Source organism: Anas platyrhynchos, chromosome 1, assembly GCF_047663525.1.
Source record: "Anas platyrhynchos isolate ZD024472 breed Pekin duck chromosome 1, IASCAAS_PekinDuck_T2T, whole genome shotgun sequence".
NCBI lineage: Eukaryota > Metazoa > Chordata > Aves > Anseriformes > Anatidae > Anas > Anas platyrhynchos.
The window spans coordinates 78,148,114-78,168,814 of NC_092587.1; the positions used below are offsets into that span (position 1 = coordinate 78,148,114).

The 20,701-nt window shown below is 38.7% G+C and overlaps 1 protein-coding gene across 1 annotated transcript in view; it reads left to right on the top strand.

The window, feature by feature from the left end:
* VWF (von Willebrand factor) overlaps positions 1–20,701 on the top strand; it is a 151,299-nt gene that overhangs the window by 99,865 nt on the left and 30,733 nt on the right. The window contains exons 34-43 of the mRNA XM_005012640.6: positions 428–605; positions 5,651–5,871; positions 6,793–6,985; positions 7,603–7,944; positions 13,794–13,999; positions 17,556–17,658; positions 17,776–17,850; positions 18,405–18,509; positions 18,986–19,191; positions 20,511–20,660. Coding sequence (XP_005012697.1) covers positions 428–605; positions 5,651–5,871; positions 6,793–6,985; positions 7,603–7,944; positions 13,794–13,999; positions 17,556–17,658; positions 17,776–17,850; positions 18,405–18,509; positions 18,986–19,191; positions 20,511–20,660 — 1,779 coding nt within the window. The remainder of the gene's footprint in view (positions 1–427; positions 606–5,650; positions 5,872–6,792; positions 6,986–7,602; positions 7,945–13,793; positions 14,000–17,555; positions 17,659–17,775; positions 17,851–18,404; positions 18,510–18,985; positions 19,192–20,510; positions 20,661–20,701) is intronic.

Sequence of the window (20,701 nt, forward strand, 5' to 3'; positions counted from 1 at the left end):
GAAAACTAAAGGCTTTGACATTTAAAGAAACGCCAAGGGGAATTCTTTATTGACTATGTTATCCATGCATGCTGTAGGATGGCTAAGCTAACAATAGATGGAGTACCAGATACTTCATTCTATTGTAACCAAATGTCTCATATTCTAGACTATTATCTTTTGCTTGGAATTTCAGGGTCTATTTCTTGCAATGGTGCTACATTTAACTTTCTCATGCTCATGAAGTTCTTAATACACTGCATTCTATTATTTATTTTTTCAAAGCTAATTTGAGTAACACTGCTGTCAGCGTCACTTCACATGCTAGCTGGAGGTTATGGAATGGAGTATGGTAGAAGCCAAGTTTTACATTTTTCTCCCTTCAACCCACCTCAGACCCCTAATGATGTTCTCTTCAGTTACTTTATATTCATGTCTCTTTATCCAGCCTGGTGACAAATGGACATTACCAGATCAGTGCCACACCGTGACATGCTTTCCAGGTGATTACACCGTTCTGGAGAGCCACCAAATTAACTGTGAGAGAATGCCAAAACCTGTATGTCACAGCAATCTTCCTGCTGTTAAGGTTGAAGAAACTTGTGGCTGCCGATGGATGTGTCCATGTGAGTATCTATCTTTGAATGTATGTACCCCATCCCCCTCCCTTGAAATATTTATCAGAAAGGTAATGCTGAATTCAATAAAGAGATGCTAAGCCATTACATAAATCAAAGATGCCTGAGATGGGAGGAACTGACAGTGTACATCATTTAGAGAGCTACATGCATGAGGGTCTCACTGATGCCTGGAACATGTAGTAGTATTAGCAAGTTCAGGGCCATTATAAATTCATTTTTACATAAGGATAGCTACAGTGCTTTATTTGAGAATCTTACAATCAATTTCCAAAGCTGTTGGTACCAGAAATGAGTATGCATGGGGGAAAGCAGAAATTTTTCTGAGCAAACCGTAAGCAAATTATGTATTCTTGGTCCATCCCTAGGCTTTAGGGTTTGGCCTGACATCAGTCGAGCACATATACTGAAGACACAACAACAGAAAACTCTCCTGCTGACACAAAACCTCACACTGAATGTGGCATAACGACCACGTAGACACCAGGGTTCTTTTATGATCAGTAACTGCTACTTCTTTATTGATGATATAACTTCATCTCTCTCTTACTGAGGTCCTAACTTCATCTCTCATACTGAGGGTGTTATAACTGAAGTCTCAACTCAATCTGAATTTAGTAATATTTATACTTATAAAAGGTATAAAAGGCAAGTAAACAGCACTGGGTGTGCAGGGAGTCTACACTCCACCAACACCCACACACGGACATCAAACATTCTAAATATACAGAACATTGTTTTACATACTAAACCCAAGTATGCCTATACATTTGTACAATCAGAAAAGGTAACACACAATCCTTTAAGTTCCATGACTTAACAGTCTCCATTTTCCATTCCTTTTGAACAATATGTCTTGCTTTAAGTTGTCAAGCAACTCGGTCTTCAGGCCTTATGTATCCCGTTCTTCCCGAATCGAAATAAAACATATCCATCTCCTTTTCAAAGCCAATGAGGCCTGGGTCAAAAGGCACGTTCAGGTCAACAGGGGGCGTAACAGCAAAAGCCTTCGATGGCTGTAGCAGCAGAGGCGCCCATGGCGTTAACAGTCGGATCAGTAAAGGAGCCCACAGCTCCCTCACTGTCTGGCAAACCACATGTTTGTGATTGTGGCCCCACAGGGCTCTTTAAGGCCTCAGAGATTGCTCGCCAGGTGCTGAGCAATCCCACTGTAACGTTGTCATTTTTAGTTGCAGAGTCCCACACCTTGACCTCAGTTTGGTCCCATAATTCAGGCTCATAAACTGTCCAATTGTTAAGAAGGAGAATAATCTGTAAGGTTACTAGGACGGTCTTTGTTCCTAAGGACGTATGATTCCCAATAATGCACAACTGCTTACCAGCAAGAGGCAGTTGTGTGTGCGGCTCTGCTTCTCTCAGCTCGAGCTTCTCTCCAGCTCCAGTGCGCCTGTTTCCAGCGACTTTCTGTAGGAGCTTCTCTGAGCGGTTTGCTGAGTCTGGCCGAACCTATCTTCATGAGGCAATCAAAGTGCCTGTTCCCGTCCTGGTCTCCATTCTGCCAGCCTGTTCCTCTTCACTTCTTTTTCCTGCTTCTTTATTGATGTAACTTCATCTCTTTGCCTTTTTCTTTTCTTTTCTTTTTTTTTTTTTTTTTTTCTTCTCTTGAGGGCAGTTCCCCCTCTTATACCCTTCTCTCCACAGCAGTTCTTTTCAAAACAACTTTTCATTGGTCAAACAACTTTGAATGTAACAACAACAGCATACACCCAGAAACATCCATGCCTTAAGGGCTGGAGAACAAGAGAATCATCTGGAGAACAAGAAACCCCAGACTGCATGGAGTCTCCTGAATCACCCTTCTTTGTTCCCTCTAGACTCTTTTATATTCCTGATGGCCTCATCGTTAAGAGTCTAATGTTATCTCAACCATGGGGCTTTCCAACCCCCATGGCCACATTCCTAAATCTCCCCCTTCTTTATTAATATCAACCATTTTCTCGACAGGAATTACTACTCCATATATAACAAAGACCATCTAGTTCCATCACCCCTGCCATGCACAGGGACACCTCCCACTAGGCCAGGTTGCCCAAAACCCATCCAGCCTAGCCTCAAACACTTCCAGGGATGGGGTATCTACAGCTTTTCTGGACAAGCTGTTCCAGTGCCTCAGCTCCCTCATAGGAAAGAATTTCTTCCCAATGTCTAATCTAAATCTACCTTCTTTTAGTTTTGAACAATTATCCCTTGTCCTATTTTTACATTCCCAGATAAAGAGTCTTTCCCCATCTTTCTTGTAGGCCCCCTTTAAAGTACTGGAAAGCTGCTATAAAGTCTCCCTGGAGCTTTCTCTTCTCCAGGCTAAATAACCCCAACTTTCTCAGGCTGTCTTCACAGAAGAGGTGCTGCAGCCCCTTGATCATCTTTGTCACCCTCCTCTGGACACTCTGTAATAGGTCTTTCTTATGCTGGGACCCCAGAGCTGAACATGATACTCCAGATGGGGTCTCATGGGAGCAGAATAGAGGGGGAGAATCACCTCCCTTGACCTGCTGTCCATACTTCTTTTGATGCAGCCTGGGATATGATTGGCTTTCTGGGCTGCAGTTGTACATTACCAACTCACGTTGAGTTTTTCGTCACACCTCCAAGTCCTTCTCAGGACTGCTCAATTCACCACCCGGCCTGTATTTGTGCTTGGGATTTCTCTAACCCAGCTGCAGGACCTTGCACTTGGTCTTGTTGAACTGCATGATGTTTGCACCTGCCCACATCTCAAGCCTGTCAAAGTCCCTCTGGATGGCATCCCTTCCCTACAGTGTGTCAGCCACACGACACAGCTTGGCATCATCAGCAAACTTGCTGAGGATGTACTCAGTCCCACTGTCCATGTCAACAACGAAGATGTTAAATAACACCGGTCCTAATACTGACCCCTGAGAAATACCACTTGCCACTGGTCTCCACCTGGACATTGAGCCATTGACCACAACTCTGTGTTGTCAGTTGAGTGTGACCATCCAGTCAATTCCTTATCCACCGAGTGGCCCATCTATCCAATCCATCTATAATTTAGAGACAAGGATGTTGTGTGGGACAACATCAAATGTTTTGCACAAGTCCAAGTAGATGATGTTAGTTGCTCTTCCCTTATCTACCGATGCCTTAACCCCACCATAAAAGGCCACTGGATTTGTCAGGCATAATCTGGCCTTAGTGAAGGCATGTTGACCGTCACCAATCACCTCTTTGTTTTCTGTGTGCCTTAGCACAGTTTCCAGGAGGATCTGCTCCATGATCTTGCTGGAGCAAGACTGAGGCAAGACTGACTGGCCTGTAGTTCCCCAAGTCTTCCTTTTCCCCCTTTTTAAAAGTGGGGATTATGCTTCTACCTTTTCTAGTCACTGTAGACTTCACTGGAATGCCATGATTTCCCAGATGTACTTGCTTAGCAACTTCACCCAACAGTTCTCTTAGGACCTTCAGATGCATCTCATCAGGTTCCTTGTAAAGTATCTTGAAACACTGCTTGTCCAAAACCGAAATCAAAGCCCTACTGAAAATTATAACTAAAATGTTCTTCATTTATAAACAAAAGTGATTTAAAAACTCTATACCTGAAGAAACAATAGCATAAAAAGTTGATATGACACCTTCTTTTAATCACCATTCTTTTTCTCTTTTTGTTTTGTTTTGTTTTGTTTTTTGTTTTTCACTTTTCCCTTCTTATCTCATTGAATTATTTTCATAAATTTAGGAAGAAAATGTATTGTTTCTTGCAAAAATGTCTATCTACTGTATATGTATCTGAGCCCTGAAATACTGACAAATACTTTTCCAAACAGGAAGTACTTGAAGAAGTGTTTTTATTATGTCATGTAACTGAGTTCAGAGGATCAGGATCAGGAGTTGTGCCATAAAGCTGCTTGTTTGCTGAACTAGTTAAAAATATTATAGCAATATGATTTGATGTCTGATTCATGGCTCTTGGGTATTTATGGACAATATTTAAATGGAATGCACTCATACATTTTGTGTTACAGAATACCTATGAGAAATTTAAAATGATTCCCATTATCCTTTGAATCTTTTTAGATGTCCATGAATAAAAAAAAGGTTGAAAAACTTTGTTTTATTGCTAACTTGTTTACTTGTTTCACTGTTGTTTACACAAGAAACTTTACAAGCTGGTTCTGCTGGGAAATGCAGTTTGAAGGTCAAGGAACAGGAAACAAATTATTCTTATCTCTCAATGGAAGCCAACTTGCTGAGCTATTAATGAGAATTTTCTTCCTGCATTTTTAGCTGACACTTCTTTTATTGCCCTTATTGTCTTTAAGCAAAAGATTTGAAAATGTATGAATCTGAATCATCCTTTTGTTCAGGTTCTGTTTAGGTACTTGTGGTATTTGTTTTCCAGTTCATGAAGAAAGAAATGGAAGTGTTTATAACGTAATGACAAGAATATTGAACTGTCAGTTGGCTATTACTTGAGCCTGCATACATTTTTTTATCTTCTCTTTTTCTGAATAAAAAATCTGAAAAAAAAATCCCTTTGAATTCACTTTTGAAATTTTAAATAAGAATGAAATAGTACTGTGTTTGAAACAAAGTAATACTACACAGAATAAAAAGCAATGTCACAATAAAAATACTGTGAGATTTAAAGATAAGTATGTTACAGCCTTTCTACAAATAGAGAAGGTATACAGCTTCCTTGATTTTATTTTTCATATTAAATTTATTAATAGATCATGTTCAATGTGAGGGAGCTTCACAGTAAGCGATTTTCCTAAAGTTTATCCAAGTATTTTGCAGTACTAATTGCTCCAGACAAAGATACTTTAAAAAATGTAATTTTTAAAAGTAATTAAGTGATTTTGTGATTGTGTTAATGAAAGTTTCTTGTCAATGATTTACTACAGCATTTTCAATTCAATAACTTCTTCACTTTCTCGATTAATTAACTGCATGTGCCCATAATGATTGTGAAGAAATAGTCTAATTTGAAGGAAAGCAAATGCTTACAAGGCTTTTTTTTTTCTTTTTTTTTTTTTTTCATTGATTTGCAGGTGTCTGTATGGGAAGTTCAACTCGGCATATTGTCACATTTGATGGGCTGAATTTTAAACTGACTGGCAATTGCTCCTACAGCTTGTTTCAAGATATGCAACATGATGTTGAAGTTCTTCTCCATGAAGGACCATGCAGAGCAACACTGAAAATGAACTGTATGGACTCTATTGAAGTGAAACATCATGGTGTATCTGTTCAGCTCTTCAGTGACATGACAGTAAGCTAAACACAAGAAAGTGATCTGTGCATTCTCTGCTTATGCTGTAGAATTTTAGTTTAGGAGGACAGATTTGTTTCTTTTATCCAGTTTCTGCTCCCCTTGCAGCCTATTCTTAGTAATCTAAGAAAATACCTCATTTAAATCTCATGATGTGTTCTACATTCAAATAATAACCCAGCCATGTTTCTCTTCTGGTTCTCCCGATTGTGCTGGGTTGACAATGTCAAGGACGTGGCAATGTCTCCCAGACACTGCCAGAAAGGCGGGGATTACAGACAGGACCTACTGCACTCTGATTCTTGTTTGTTGGCAGAGGTTCTTTACACAATGTTACCATTTAGCGTGTGGGAGAGCAGTCTCTACTCTTCACATACCTATGCAAGACTGTGGCCACCTGAAGAGTTAGGGAATCAGCCTCAGAAGGAACACCATCGTAGAGATGGTTTTGCATATTTTATAGACAGAGAAGTATTCAAATTGTGTATGACAAATTTGCAGTCTATTCCTAAGGGAGTCAGCTAGCCTACAACAGTGATCTCTTATAACTCATGCAGTAAAATAGGATGGACAAAACCACTGGTGACCAGTCAGGGTGGATAACCTTGACTTTCACTGATGCTTAATGATACTCAGGGTCTGGAGGTAGCGATTTAGCTTCATGGAATTAGGCTACTGGTCTGTATATACACGATGTGGTATGAATGTCCTCATATGGAAAAATGCTGAAGAAGTTGTTTGACTAATACACAGAATGTAGATCAAGTAATTCTGTGCATGTTTAGAACCAATAAAAAGTTACAGTTTGCAAAATTAATTCTTATATTCAGGTTCAGTCAAAATGTGTTTAAACTGTAAGAATGGATTGATTTTTAACTGCTTGTCACAACTGATGTGATGATCTTGCCTTTGTGAAAACAGGTGGCTGTTGATGGTAGAAGCGTTCATATTCCCTATTCTAGCAATTTGTTTGAAGTCACTGTCTATGGAGCAATAATGCATGAAATCAAGTTCTCCCATCTTGGCCATAATCTCACATTTACTCCAAGAAACAATGAATTTATTCTTAAACTTAATCCAAAGAGGTTTTCTTCAGGAACACAAGGGCTTTGTGGTAAGTTTGAAAACTAGTCTTTTTAACAGCTTCCTACTTGGGCTTGAACTATGTTGGAATTTGTGTGATCCTGAACCTTGTAAACTCTTTGAGCAGATCCTGTATTGCACACTGATAATCTTTGTTGTTTTCCTACTATGCCTATCAGTGTAACAGCTCACTGATTCCCAAAAATACCTTAAAAAGAACAAGGCTATGCATCTGTCATGTTTTCCTTTTTCACGTTATCTGTTCAAGGAGATTTTTTTTTCTGTTAAATGAGGCATTAACCTTAGGTTCTTGCATGTATTTGTGCATGTATGTGAGAGGCATATACTATGCTTGGACTGAAGATGAAGGGTTTGTGGGGGATACCTCTGCTTAGGAGAGTTAATTTTATGGCACCTTTTACAATAGGTTAGACATCTATGGCATAATATGTGTCTCCTGTAACAAGGAAACAAAACTCAGGGTCTTTATGCCTATTTTGGTAACTGCTATAAAAAATGTCAACTCATCTTCCCCATGGAGTTCTCTAAGCAGCTCCAACCATCTCTGTCTTGTGCATGTTTTCTCTATTTTTTTTCTACTTCTGACTGTATTCAGACTGTTTCTTTTCATTTTACTCACCCTCCTAGGGGTGTGTGACCAGAACCATGCCAATGACTTCACATTACGTAATGGCTCTGTCACTTCTGACAGTGGCGTATTTATTCAGGACTGGACATTGAAAGAGCCAGGGAAGATCTGTGAAGTCCGGAGAGAAGATCAATGCTCTGAGCATGCTGCAAGACGTTGCCACCTCCTGCTCTCCGATCAGTTTGCAGAGTGCCACAGGATAACTCCCCCCAACACGTTTTATGAGTCCTGTGAAGAGAACAGCTGCTATGAGGATGAAGTCTGCGAGATGATAGCTACTTATGCTCACATATGCAGGGAAAATGGGATCTGCATAGATTGGAGAACACCCGAGTTCTGTCGTAAGGAATTTACCATACAGTACAACAGATGCATAAATTGTTTGACTCAGTGATGATGATGATAATGGCCATCTTGTCAGTGCAATATTAACTTTTGAATACCACGTAATGGGGCAGAAGTTGCAGGTCAAGTTTCATGTATTCTTCTCCTGGCTGTGTTTTCTTTCTATATCTGTTGGATGTCAGGAGTTTGTAAGTGCTGTGAGAAAGGAATATAGCAGGATGTGAGAGCCTTGCAAATGTCCAGAGCCTAATAGAAGTGCTAGTGCTAAAATTGGCCAGTTGTTTTGTATACTCACTCCCCTAAATTTTTGTAGGCCTAAGAATTCCTGCCCTGTCTTCCTGTGTGTTTTTTTTTTTTTCTCTCTTTTTTTTTTTTTCTATTAAGAAATATCTGCCAAAATGCAACATTTAATTAAATACAAATAAGTAACTCTTGAGGTGGCTAATTCAAGTGGTTAGTCTGTCCGCAGTGATGGTTACAGACATTCAGTATTCACTTACAGAGTTTCTGGTTTAGTCAGGTACCTGAGATATGTGTATATATAGGGAATTTCTCTCCCAGCTGGCCCTTCGTATGGTGTCTTGATATCCCAGTTGTTTTTTGCATTGCTGATTTTTCTAGGTGCCTGTAGTCAGTTCTTGGTGCCTTGTTTCTTTTCCCTTATGCTCCCAGATACTTTCTACTTCATAAGTGGAGAACCAACATCCTAAAGGCGTCATACCACATAAAAAAATCAGTACATAGTTTGGTTTTCATGTTTTAAGCTCAGATTGGGGAATTATGGAATAGGATGTGAATTTGACCATGTCTTCTGTTAATGCCTCAAATATCTGTCCAGGATAGGTTAGTGTGTAACATGTTGCTATCGAAGACTGGTTCTTTTAAGAAGCAACACCATCCAATTGAAATGCAGACCCAGAAAAGAGAATGAGAATTTTGCCAGCAATTTTCCAAATTTACTGGTTCAGTCAGACTTTGCAAATTGTAATGTCCAAGTCTCAGTGTCAGTAGAGAACCTTAATAACTCTCCGCAGCCTTCAAATTCCTGTCTTTGTTACACAGCATGTACCAGGATAGCCAAAGTATTGCCCATTTTAACAGTAGTTACATAACGAAATCGTTAGCGCCTTAACAATAGCATAATCTCTTCATGCAGGTGCATGTGTGCAACTGCCAAAAATGAAACTGCCAATTACAGGGACATTATACAGAATGCACTAAAGACTAAATAGACAGTACAGCTTAATCACCCTACCACTACATGTTTAATAACAATGGTATGGTTCTGAAGTAGCTTGTTTTATTTCTATCTCCCCTTCCAGTAAATCCCTGTAATTTTTGTAGCGTTTGATATTATTGTCATGCCATGCTGGGACATTTCAAACTGCACATGTCTTTCCTGACAAGTCTTTTCCTGGATGGGTAAATATACTTTTTGGAATATCCCATAAAGACAAAGCCTGTTCCGCATTCTGTGCTTGTTCAGTTCCACTGCCTGAGCTTTACTTGCTCCTTCTTGGGACGGTGTATATGTTGAGTGGCATCTGGTGGACTTCCAACTTTGTCTCAGTGGGTGGAAATGTGTAGCGAGGAAGATTCCCTTTTCCCAGGTGCTACCCTCAGACTTGTGCTGCAGCAGCCTATAGCCTGTACTGACAGCCATGTAACTCAGACATATAATATATACCCCTTGAGCAGGCTCACCTTCACAGTTATGCTCACTGGATGAAGTTTCTACTTCAATAATAATACAAGCTTTATATTAGTGTGAAGATCATAGGGCTTGCTGACAAGTCACTGAATTACCAATATTGATACATGTTGGGATTCATCTTTGGGTGGAGAGGAAGCTTTATTCACCTGGAAATATGGTGGACCTTGGTACATTTATTCTGCATTTACAAACCAGATGACAGCACATGTGGAGGTGACCTAGTCAGTTTTGAACTGTGTAGCTTAGGTAACAGTAGTAGTTAGCAAGTTTTGCTCAGAAAGCAGAAATACTCAGAAGATAAATGACAGCAGAGTGCTTTTCAGCAGCTTTTTCAGCTCATTTATGTGCAGTGTGGACATGTCCTCTAGGTACTTGCCAATACTGCCTTCCAGATGAATTGCATTTGGATAGGTAGTTAATCCTTGCACAGTGTATGAGACAAAGACCTAGTTGGTACAACTCAGGAAAGCTGTGGTTCTTTAAGCAAGATGTTGGTTGCACTTAGCAGCAGGGTTTCCTTGAAAAATATTTTGATAGGAAACAACGTATTTTGTAAGTTTTTTTTTTTTTTTTGAGGGTTTTGTGTTTAGTTTTTCATTGTATTGTTTTGCAGGCCCAGGTTAGAAAGCAAATAAATAACAGACTGCTGCCCCCTCAACAGATGTGCAGTGACATCTGGGAGAGAAGTAAAGGCGAGGGTCAGGAGGAGGAAGCAATGAGTAACAAGAACCTTTTTAACGACCTCTGCTAAAGAAAGGCTTGTGTAGTCAACCTACCTTGAGATTGTCTGCTGCTGCTCATCCTCCATATAAGCAGGGCACACTGGCAATGACCATAACAGCTGAAAAATTTAAACCATGATCTGTAATCAACAGTATGAGGGTGCCTTCAGCTGATCTCAGCCCAGAAGGCCAGTTCTTTTCTTCCTCTTCCATCTCCAGCTGTGCATTCCCATTACTTTTGCTGTGCTGACAGTAGTCTTCACATTCTTCCTGGTGAGCTCTGAAAACTACTCATAAAGGGAAAAAAGTGCCAGCAAAACAGAGTAGCTGGGGTGAGTTATCTCTAAGAAAGAGAGGGGACTGCCCCTTCTAATGGCAGCCGTAGTCTAAGTTGGTTTAATGTGACCCTGAAATCCCAAGATTTAATGGAGTGATCCCAAGAGCACTGCACAAAGCCTCCTAAATATCTTGTTTTGGTTGAAGAAGACCAGTTAAGGGAAGTTTAAGAAAGCTGTGCCTGAGCAGCACAAGGAGGTTGACTGGCAGTTGATAAGCTATTGCACCTAGTGCATTATTCATCCCAGCTCCCTCAGCACCGGCGTTTAGTTGTCCTTTCTGCTGGTATGCCAGTACAAGGAGGGAAAAGGCAAGTCAGCAGTATGTGACATCAGGAGTTAGGTAGTAGTTAAAATATACTACAGGTAAGGAAGTAGTAGCATTGTCACCTGGAAGTGTGTATTTTCCCCATCTATCAAAGGCATGAAAAACAGCTAGTCCTCCAACTCTCCACTGAATACTTAAACAAAGATGCCGTGTCTCATCTGATCTGAACCACAAAGTCAAAGTGAATACCATTGCAAACTACCACTCTATATCTTTCACTGTGAACTCGATAAGTGATTTGTTTTGATAAACTTGAACTTTCTGTAGATTTTCACAGAGGTTATATTTTCCCTAGGAATACCTACTAGGAATGGCTACTGTAAATCAAAGGCAGAACAGCCAGCTGAAGAGACGTCAGTACTTAAATCTACCAGAAGAGTCTTTGAAATGTGCCATGCTTTCACTTGTTCACAGGAAACTGATTTCCGCACCTCCCCGCCCCCCCCCCCCCCCCCCCCAAACTCCAGATTTCCTTTTACTGTTCTTTTCCTAGTCTGAAATAAAAAAATCATGTTTTAGTGGATCCAACCAACTGATAATAAAATATCAACATGATTATAGTAGCACCATACAGGCTATTTTCTGATGTAGATTTCATTTGAAAATAATTTGGCAGAAGAAGGACTCTTCATTTGGTTTTCAGCCTTATTTTTCCCTTTTGTTAATACCTACTGTCATTTCCCTTTTATTCAGAGGCAATAAGCATTGAAATAGCCAGCCAGGAGGGTGGCTTATTGAAATACTTTTTTCTGAGGCAGTCTGTGGAGAGTCCTTAATGCTTTCTCACCATCTGTATCTCTGAGAGAATTTTCCATACAAAATGAACAGTAACCTGTGAATCATGTAGGACCTGGCCTCTGGAGCATGAAGGCACTAATGTGTCTGAGGTGGCTTTCTACAATCACCTGATTGTTATCATACCAGGAAGATGAAAGAATGTTTAAGAATGATTTTGTGAACATTTATAATGTTTATCCCATGTCCTGACACTGATTATGTGCATTTCAGTCCCATGTGCCCAAAGCCAGAATCCAGTTTGAGACGAGAGCATTCACATAAACACTTCTATACTTTGCAAAACATAACTAATTCATTTCTTCTTTCCTTGGAAAACCATTGCCATTTCACACAGGCCCACAGGCTTTTAAATATAATATCTAGAGTCAGGGTTGGCTTTCCTCAACCTCATTTTACACACCTGGCTCCTTCAAGAGGCTAAACGGCATGAAGTATGTTAGAGGTATGAATTATGGATACCATAATCCATTGGTATGGATTCTACTTAGGAGCTGTCCAGGTTCTAATGAGCATCGGTATTAAACTCTGAAATAAATTAATCTAATTTTGTGCAGAGAAGGTTTACAAGATTTTCTTTAAGGCTATTGGTAGATAAACATGGTGAAAGCCATTGTGCTGACACTAGAATAAAAATGCAGATGAAATGCTACCTTAACAGTCGCTGTGGATGTATTTTCATACATATTTCTTAGAACTGAATGGAGACCATCACAGACAATAAGCACCAGTCCTTACGGGCTTATCTGCAGATTTTTTTTTGGTGAATGAGTTTTTCTGGAAAGCTGAAAATAGTCTAGGTAGCTACTAGTACAGATTTTTAAGCAGGCAATTTTTCCTGTTTTTCATGGGTAGACCTTTTGTATTTTCAGAATCCAAACAAAGCATTTCGTAAGGGGATTGGACTCTGTCAAGTTCTTGTGGCTTTTCAAGATTCTCTGTGCATACTGGACTATAATATGTGTCCACACGTACAACCACAACAATAGACTCAAACAAACCAGAAATAATTGCATTTAGAATTTCTTGAAACAGAAAAGGGTTAAGTTTAAAAGCATTTATTTTCTGTTTCCTTTGGCTAAGAGGTGTGTGTGTGTAGACAGTTCATCTGATGAATGTTTGCTTGTTTGGGAACTCATCTCTTCATTCAGTAATTTTCTGTCAGTGTTTTTTGTTAGGGGACTGAAAAAAACGCTTTATAAACCTCACAGCAGTAACAAACTGGGAAATAAGAAACACTTTTCCTAGTTGAAGCTGCAGAGAAAATAAAGTAGACCTAAGGGAGTACACGGTACTGAAACAGTGTCCATAGGTTTCTTAAATAGCTATAGCCTTAGTTTTATGATTGCTTTTAGAGACAATACCCTCAGTGTTGTGAATTCATCAGCAAAAAATTTTATGAGTTGGATTAGGGGAAGTGCAACTTTTCTTGACTTAGGGCAATTCAGTTAATATGGTGCAGGTATCCAACAGATTCAGTGTTGGTGTAACAAAATATTCTGTTTATTAGCTTTCTTTAGTTGCCTGGGAACACTACTACCCCTTGAGTTGTCAAAATCTCTTTATTCAATGCTGTAGTCCTAACTTTGTACTGTTATCAGTGCTTCTTTAAGACATGTAAAGATGATTCCAGATTCTGTCTATTATCCAGTGATGTTCAGCTCATTTAAACCATTATTAGAGTAAGTTGTTCTATGCTGATTCATGGGACTTGAAAATGTAGCTTGACGATTATTTCCATGGACTGTCATTTAATGACAATCAGTTTCTATTGCATATTTTGCTATTCTTAAAGATATTTTTTCAAAGATGTAAATGGCTTCAGAGGACAAAATATGTTTATCAGATGATGGCTTTCAAAAAACTCAGCAGAATTCTGGAGAATGTATGAGTAGAAACATCACTCCATTTCAAATCTCCATCTAAAGAGTTTTTTTTCTGTCTTCCCCAGCAATGAAATGTCCCACATATTTGATATATGATCACTGTCATAAAGCCTGCATAAAGCACTGTGAGAATAGTACCAAACTCAGTGTCTGCAAGGATTATCCCACAGAGGGCTGCTTCTGTCCAGCTGGACAGGTGATTTTTAATGACAGCTGTGTTGGTGAAGAGGTCTGCACACAATGCATCAGTGAAGATGGCATGCACCATCAGGTAACTATATATTTAGCAGGTTACCTTTGAAAGTGTTTGGGGTTTGTCCTTTTGCAAGTAAGTTTGTCCTGTATGTCCAACTACTTTTTCCTTTAGATGCTTTATTTTTTTAGTTCAGTTCCTCATAATCAGCCGGCTGTTGGCCCCATGTAGCTCCCCTAGTGTGAACCTAGTGTGAAATTGGCTGGGATGGATATAAAATTCACAGCTGGGACTATACACACCCGGAAATGCATGACAAATTTGTGTGGAGGGAGGGATGGGGGAAAAGAGGAGGGATGGCGTAAGTCAACATTTACCAAGATAAACATTTCCATTCAGCAAGCTTTTACCAGTAATGACAATTTAATCATTAATCTGGAACACTTGCTTAAAATGTATAGTATTACCTTTGAAAAGCAAACTGAAATATTTTCAGTGGTTGGTGTGGAGCCATGAGACCAAGTTGACCTTATGTCAAGCCATACTAGCCTACCTCTTTTTTTTTTTTTAACAAGAAATATATGCAGATGAGGATTGTTCTTTTGATGGAGTTCAACGTTTTCTTTTTCTTGAAAGTCCACTTTCCTCAGTTAAGTCAGACATCTCTGTGGCAGAATGGGATGGGGAATAGCTATGAGTGGTGGGTGCTGGACTTCAGTAAAACAGACTGTTTATTTCCCCTTCAGTATCACACAAGTGGGTGCAGAAGCACCTCCTTATATCCTGTTGTGGGTGTAATGTTGTTCCTCTTCACCCACAGCTTCTGAGAGTTTTCATCTAAGTCATACAGGCCTCTTAAATCTTCAGTTTTGTTATGGGACTTTAAGAAGGCTTTAGTTTAAGTATTTTATGGGCTTTAGATTCTTAGGAGTTTTTTGGATGGTATTATCATACTTGCAAAATCTGCTATTAAAGACAGACATTTATTTTTAACACAGATTTTCTGTAAATAACAGAAGTTTGTGTTTGTGGTCTATTTTTTTTCAGTAAAAAAGTTGAATTTTAACATGTAAATAAATGTACTCTGAATAACTTTATAACACAGATTTACACTCACATTTAGTTCAGCAATATATGTGTGCAGTTAATCTGAAAGGAAAAAAAAAAAAGCAGTGTTTGGATGAAACACCTTTTTTAAATACAGTTTGCATTGATTAGCATAAGATCAAGGTTTTTTTTGTTTGTTTTTTTTTTTGGTGATACATGAAGCAAGTGCTAAGAGCACTCCTGTTCCAGTGCAGGAACCACGAGTCACCTTACTTTCACTGCGCCCGCCACCTGCTGGTGCTGCCACAGCATAGCTCAGGCGAGGTCGACTCAGCACATTTGGCTTGTATTTTGTATTAGCTTTTGTTTTAAGGTTATAGTATCTCCATGCATGTAGCCTTCGTTTTTGTGTGTTCTGTTGTGGATCTTTGTTTTAAATACAGTATTGTTCGTTTTCTGTAGTGCTTATCAAGCCGGCAAAAAATAAATAAATAAATAAATAAATAAAAGGTAATTTTGCGTAATAAGAGGAATTAAAAAAAAATTCATATTATTTCTCTTGACAGAAAAAAGAATAGCATGCAATGTATGTAATTTCTATCCTAGACACAGATCAGCTGTGCATAACTACCAGAAAGCCTGAGAACTCTTGTTATTATATCATGATTCTATATAAAATTGTTATTAGAATTAAAATGTAGATTAAAGTGTAGGGTCTGTACCCTTTAATCCCCGAATCCTTGGGCATTGTAGTGCATTTTCCATTTAAATAATTGCTTCAAGCTGTCATGAAGAAAAGCTCAGGGTACATCTTGAGAATAATGTTTGCAGTGATATCTGCTTCTTTTTGCAGAAGTTCTGAAATTCATGCGAGTTGTCACACACCCCTTAGTGGGATCTTAACTCCGAGAACCTCTAGTCTAGTACCCCAATAGCAAGGCTTAGATGCAGCTGCTGTGTGGATGGGGAAGTGGCAGGCAGGGCAGGATCAGCTCACACAGCCGTTTTGTTTATCTTCCAGTGCAGGATTAGCCATGTGAGCAATATATCAGGCAGTGCAATTTGTAGTGGGTTATGATTTCCTTAAACTCCGTGTTTCCCTCTGGTGCTCTTTCCTCTGTTCCATTCTACCCAAGATAGTGCTTGGGCTTATTGGATTCTCAATACTGATACTTATACAGAGCTCTACTGACACCGTTCTATCTTTTGTCGTGTCATCTGATATTAGAAAGAGACTTATTTACACTGAGGAAAACCTGTCAGAAAATCGAGGCTGGTAAATGCTAGAGTAAGAGTAAAAAGTTGTGATTCTTGCTTTGTGTTCTGAAATGTCTAAATGTTTTTCACATCACTGCCTGCAAACGTAAGCATTCCCTATCAGCTTCCTTCTCAGGACTTCCTAACCCTGAGTCCATTGAAAGCTCTGGCAGAGGATTCTGAGTGGCTTTCTCAAGCCCTGAGATAATGTTCTTTACTAGAAATACATCAATGAAAGCTTTCCTTGACTAAAATAGATTTCTTGCAGATTAACCAACTTTATGCGATATGGTTTCTAAGCTTTGTAAAATCTCTGGTTGGCTTGTTCTGGCATGCCTCCTGTTTTATCCTTGCCATGGTGTTAACCTTTGAAAGTAAAATATCATTTTTATTGTCCTTTCAGATTCTTGTAATGTCTTAAAGTACATAGATATCTCTAGGTGCAGGTGGCAATATGTTTCCTTTCTTTATTACTGAAGGTCTCAGCAAGCTTTTATAAAATGCGTTTCAGAAATTTCTGGTTGACACATTTTCCCTTAGCAGTGTCCTAACCTACTTTACGTGTTCTCACACTGAACCTGGACTGACTGTGCAAATTAACTTTATTGTTCCATAGTGCATTTTTTCACACTTATCTACCTATTCAAATGGATGTTAAATGTATATAGCACTTTTTAGGTAACTACATCTTTAAAATCAATGATTTTCCTCTCTCTAATGAGAGAGACCAGTGGTTGAATAATGATGTACTTTACTGGCAATTTCTGAGTATGCTTATTACCTCTTGGTAATCAGTACAGGAGTGATTGTTTCAGATTTGGGCTTTCTATAGTTTTTCCAGCCAGCAAACCACTGGGAAATCAAATGTTGAGACCCAACATATTTTTGATCAAAAATATTCATTGTTTATTTCTCTGTGTTTACGTACCACTAATTTTGGAAGGAAGCCACTTCTATGTATTTCCTAAAATATCATTGGTTCCCTTATTATCACTGAACATCCATCATGGTATGTAGTCCACTGTTACTCTCACAATAGCTTGTGATTGCATTTATAACATCTGAGCATTTCTTGTGCACAAAACAATAGTAATTCCTCATCTCATTCATGCATACTTTACATGTTTTGTTAAATTGGTACACTACAGTCATTTCATAATTACGCATCTCCTTGGATTCTTACAGTTAACAGAGCAACCAACTAATCTCTCTTGTAGTCTTCTTGTTTTTCACAGTAATTTTTCTCACCCACTCCTACCACCAGTACAACAGTGATCAGGATATAAGATTATTAGATTTCTTTCTAACATTTTTTTTTCTTTCCACGCAGCACATGGAAACATGGATTCCCTCCAATGAGCCCTGCAAGATCTGCACATGTCTAGACAATAGGAGAGTAAACTGCACTCTCCGACCTTGCAATACTACCAAATGTAAGTTGGTCTAGATCTGAGTGTGACTAGACTTGAACTGATTTTTTTTTTTTTTTTTTACCTAGCATTTTAGTTCTTATCCAAGCTTATTTTGTGAACGTTTTTTTCTCGCTCCAGCTGTTCAGTGTGGTCCCTGTGAAGTTCCTCGTCTGCGCAGGGACCCCAGCCAGTGCTGCCCTGAATATGAGTGTGGTAGGTTCTCATAAACTGTTGGAATCTTCTTGGTATGTGTTTTTATCAGATGTTTCAAAGGTATAAAATCTGCATCTTTATTTAACACATACATATATATTTAAATTTTATAACTCACTGAATGACTGAGTTATCATCTGTGTGGAAAAAAAAGAAAAAAAGAAGAAACTCAAACTTGACTTTGCCCCTTTTTAAGAGATGAAGAAGGCAATAGAGAATTGTTTTTATTTTATTGTATTGTATTTTATTTTTTTCCAAAGTGACACACTAAAAGTGTATTTTTTTTTTCCAATTACCTATTTTTGTGTGATCTGTGTTTGCACATTAGGTACAAAATCAGAACTAGAATATTCATAACATACACTTGAATTGTTCCCTTAGCTATTTTTGAAAACAAACATTGACCTGCTGAAATCTAACTTACTTTGTATTTTAAGATAGCAATTGAGTGTAGGGAATAAATGAAATGGGGATGGACCTGCATGTGTATGTCTTTTCTAGAAGGCTAACTGGTCAGGCATGGTCTTGACCACTCCCTCAATTTCTCTTCTTAGTCTGTGATCTGGTTTCCTGTGATTTGCCTCCTGTCCCTGTCTGTGAGTCTGGCTCGCAGCTTGCACTGACCAACCCTGGAGAATGCAGACCAAATTATACATGTGGTAAGATATGTATATCTATATTTAGCCCTGGGTGATAGTGGAGCACTGCATTTGAACAACATGGACAACGTCCTTTATGCACTACATTTTCTCTCTGAAAGATTTTCTTTGGGAGCTAGTAGACATAAATGATTTCACAGACTTGAAAGAAAGTTATTGTTGGCCCTTTCTGAGTACACTGTTGAATTAAGGAAAAGATAAACACTGTACTCTTGGATATGTGTGCACTGACCCTTATGTTTATTTTATAAATCTTTCTGTATATGAGAGAAGATACAAATATGTGTTTGTCAGGATAGGAACTTCTGAACCTGCAGTACAATCTTTGACCTGGGTCTTTTATATCTGCATTACTTCTCAGTTTATTAAGCAGATGTATTACAGTTTGCAGTAGCAATTAGAGCCTTGCTGCCAGAGAACTGTCCTGTTCATTTGCAGTGCTCTGAAATGCTCTGTGCTTAACCTTTTTCTGCTAGCTTGTAACAGAGAAGCATGCAGCCTAGCTCAAAGACCTTTCTGTCCACCACATCGGGAGCTGACTGTTAAGAAGACAGAGTGCTGTGATAAATATGAGTGTACCTGCAGCTGTACTAACTCAACAGTGAGCTGCCCTCCTGGATATTTATCCAGATCTCTCACCAATGACTGTGGCTGCATATCTACTACCTGTGTTCCAGGAACGGTAAGCAGGATGAACAGATAAGATTATCTTTTGCATACGGGGGGACAACATCACAGTAAGAGCGTAGATAGATATAAACAAAAGACCAAACAGACTACCTGAAAATGATACATTTTTAATTTACATGTCTGAGAAAATTGCACCCTTGCAACATACTGTGCTTGTTTCATTAGTCATTTTATTCTGATGTTACCAACACATTTTTTGTGACTTTGAGATACTCAGATGATTATATCTATATGTAACCTTTTGTACTTCAAGGCTATTCAGACACTTGGAATTTCAGAGGTCATTCTGATATATTTATTTTTTTATTTATTGATAACATGTATGTGCTTTTGGATGAGTACAGTTACTGTATTTTAGAATTGCATACTTTCAATCCTATATTAACTTTATTGACATTTTTGGGACACGTTATACCTATACTCCTTGTGTGCCTTGATTACATTTGCCTCTACCTGATGAGGTATTGTATCTTGCATAAACTACATGGCCATTTTAATTTTTTTTTCCACATTAGTACCTAACTCTGTTAAAGCTTCACAAGGATGAATTTTTCCTAATTTTGCCAACTTTTTATTAAGTCATTATATTATGTTAACTTTCAAGGTAAGGTTGCTTAAGGAAAAGTTGCAGGGCAGTATAACCTGTTCACTAAAGCAACCTTACCTAGCAGCCTAATATAGGGTTACTCTGTTGTGCAGCTCAGGAGATCTAGGCTTTATTTTCTAAGCCTGAGTAGTTCATGACCTTGCATAAGTCATTTTATTTCTCCATGATCCATGATCATTTCTACATCTATAAAATTAACAGACATTCATGTCTTTAATAACGTGTTGTAAAATTTACTAATAGAGAGTGCAATATAAAAGATGGCACTGCTTTTGTGGTAGATGTGGTGGCCTAAGGATACAGGAATGAATGCTTGTAGCCCAAAGTAGTATCTTTCAGATTAGCAGATACAATTGGCAGAAGTTTTGTGTGTGTGGCTCCTTCTACAAGACTCTCTGTTTATCTTCTCTAAATGTTGTATCGCATTATACTTACAGTGAAACTGAGTCAGACCCTGGGTAATTCCACTGAATACAAATAAAAGTCTCCAATTCATTCTTTATAAAACAGCAGCTTCGGCTGTGCTTACTTTCCTTTCCTCAAAAGAGTGGTCACAAATTTAAGATCTTGTGTTTCTACTGGCTTTGAAACATTAATAAAAATTATGGTGGGTTTCATGTCTTAAAAATCAGCCTTCTGAAGCCAGCAACGTGTCCTTAGAGCAGCACAGTATTCTTTCATGTATAAATTGTTGTATTCCATAGGTGTGTGTGCACAACAACATCGTCTACCCCATTGGGAAGACGTGGGAAGATGGTTGCAGAGAATGTTCTTGTACTAGTACAAGAGATGACATTACAGGACTTCAGATGATGGAATGTCGTGACAAAATATGTAACACTTTCTGCTCTCGGGTGAGTAACGTTCCTCACACAATGAGCATCTGCATTAGCCA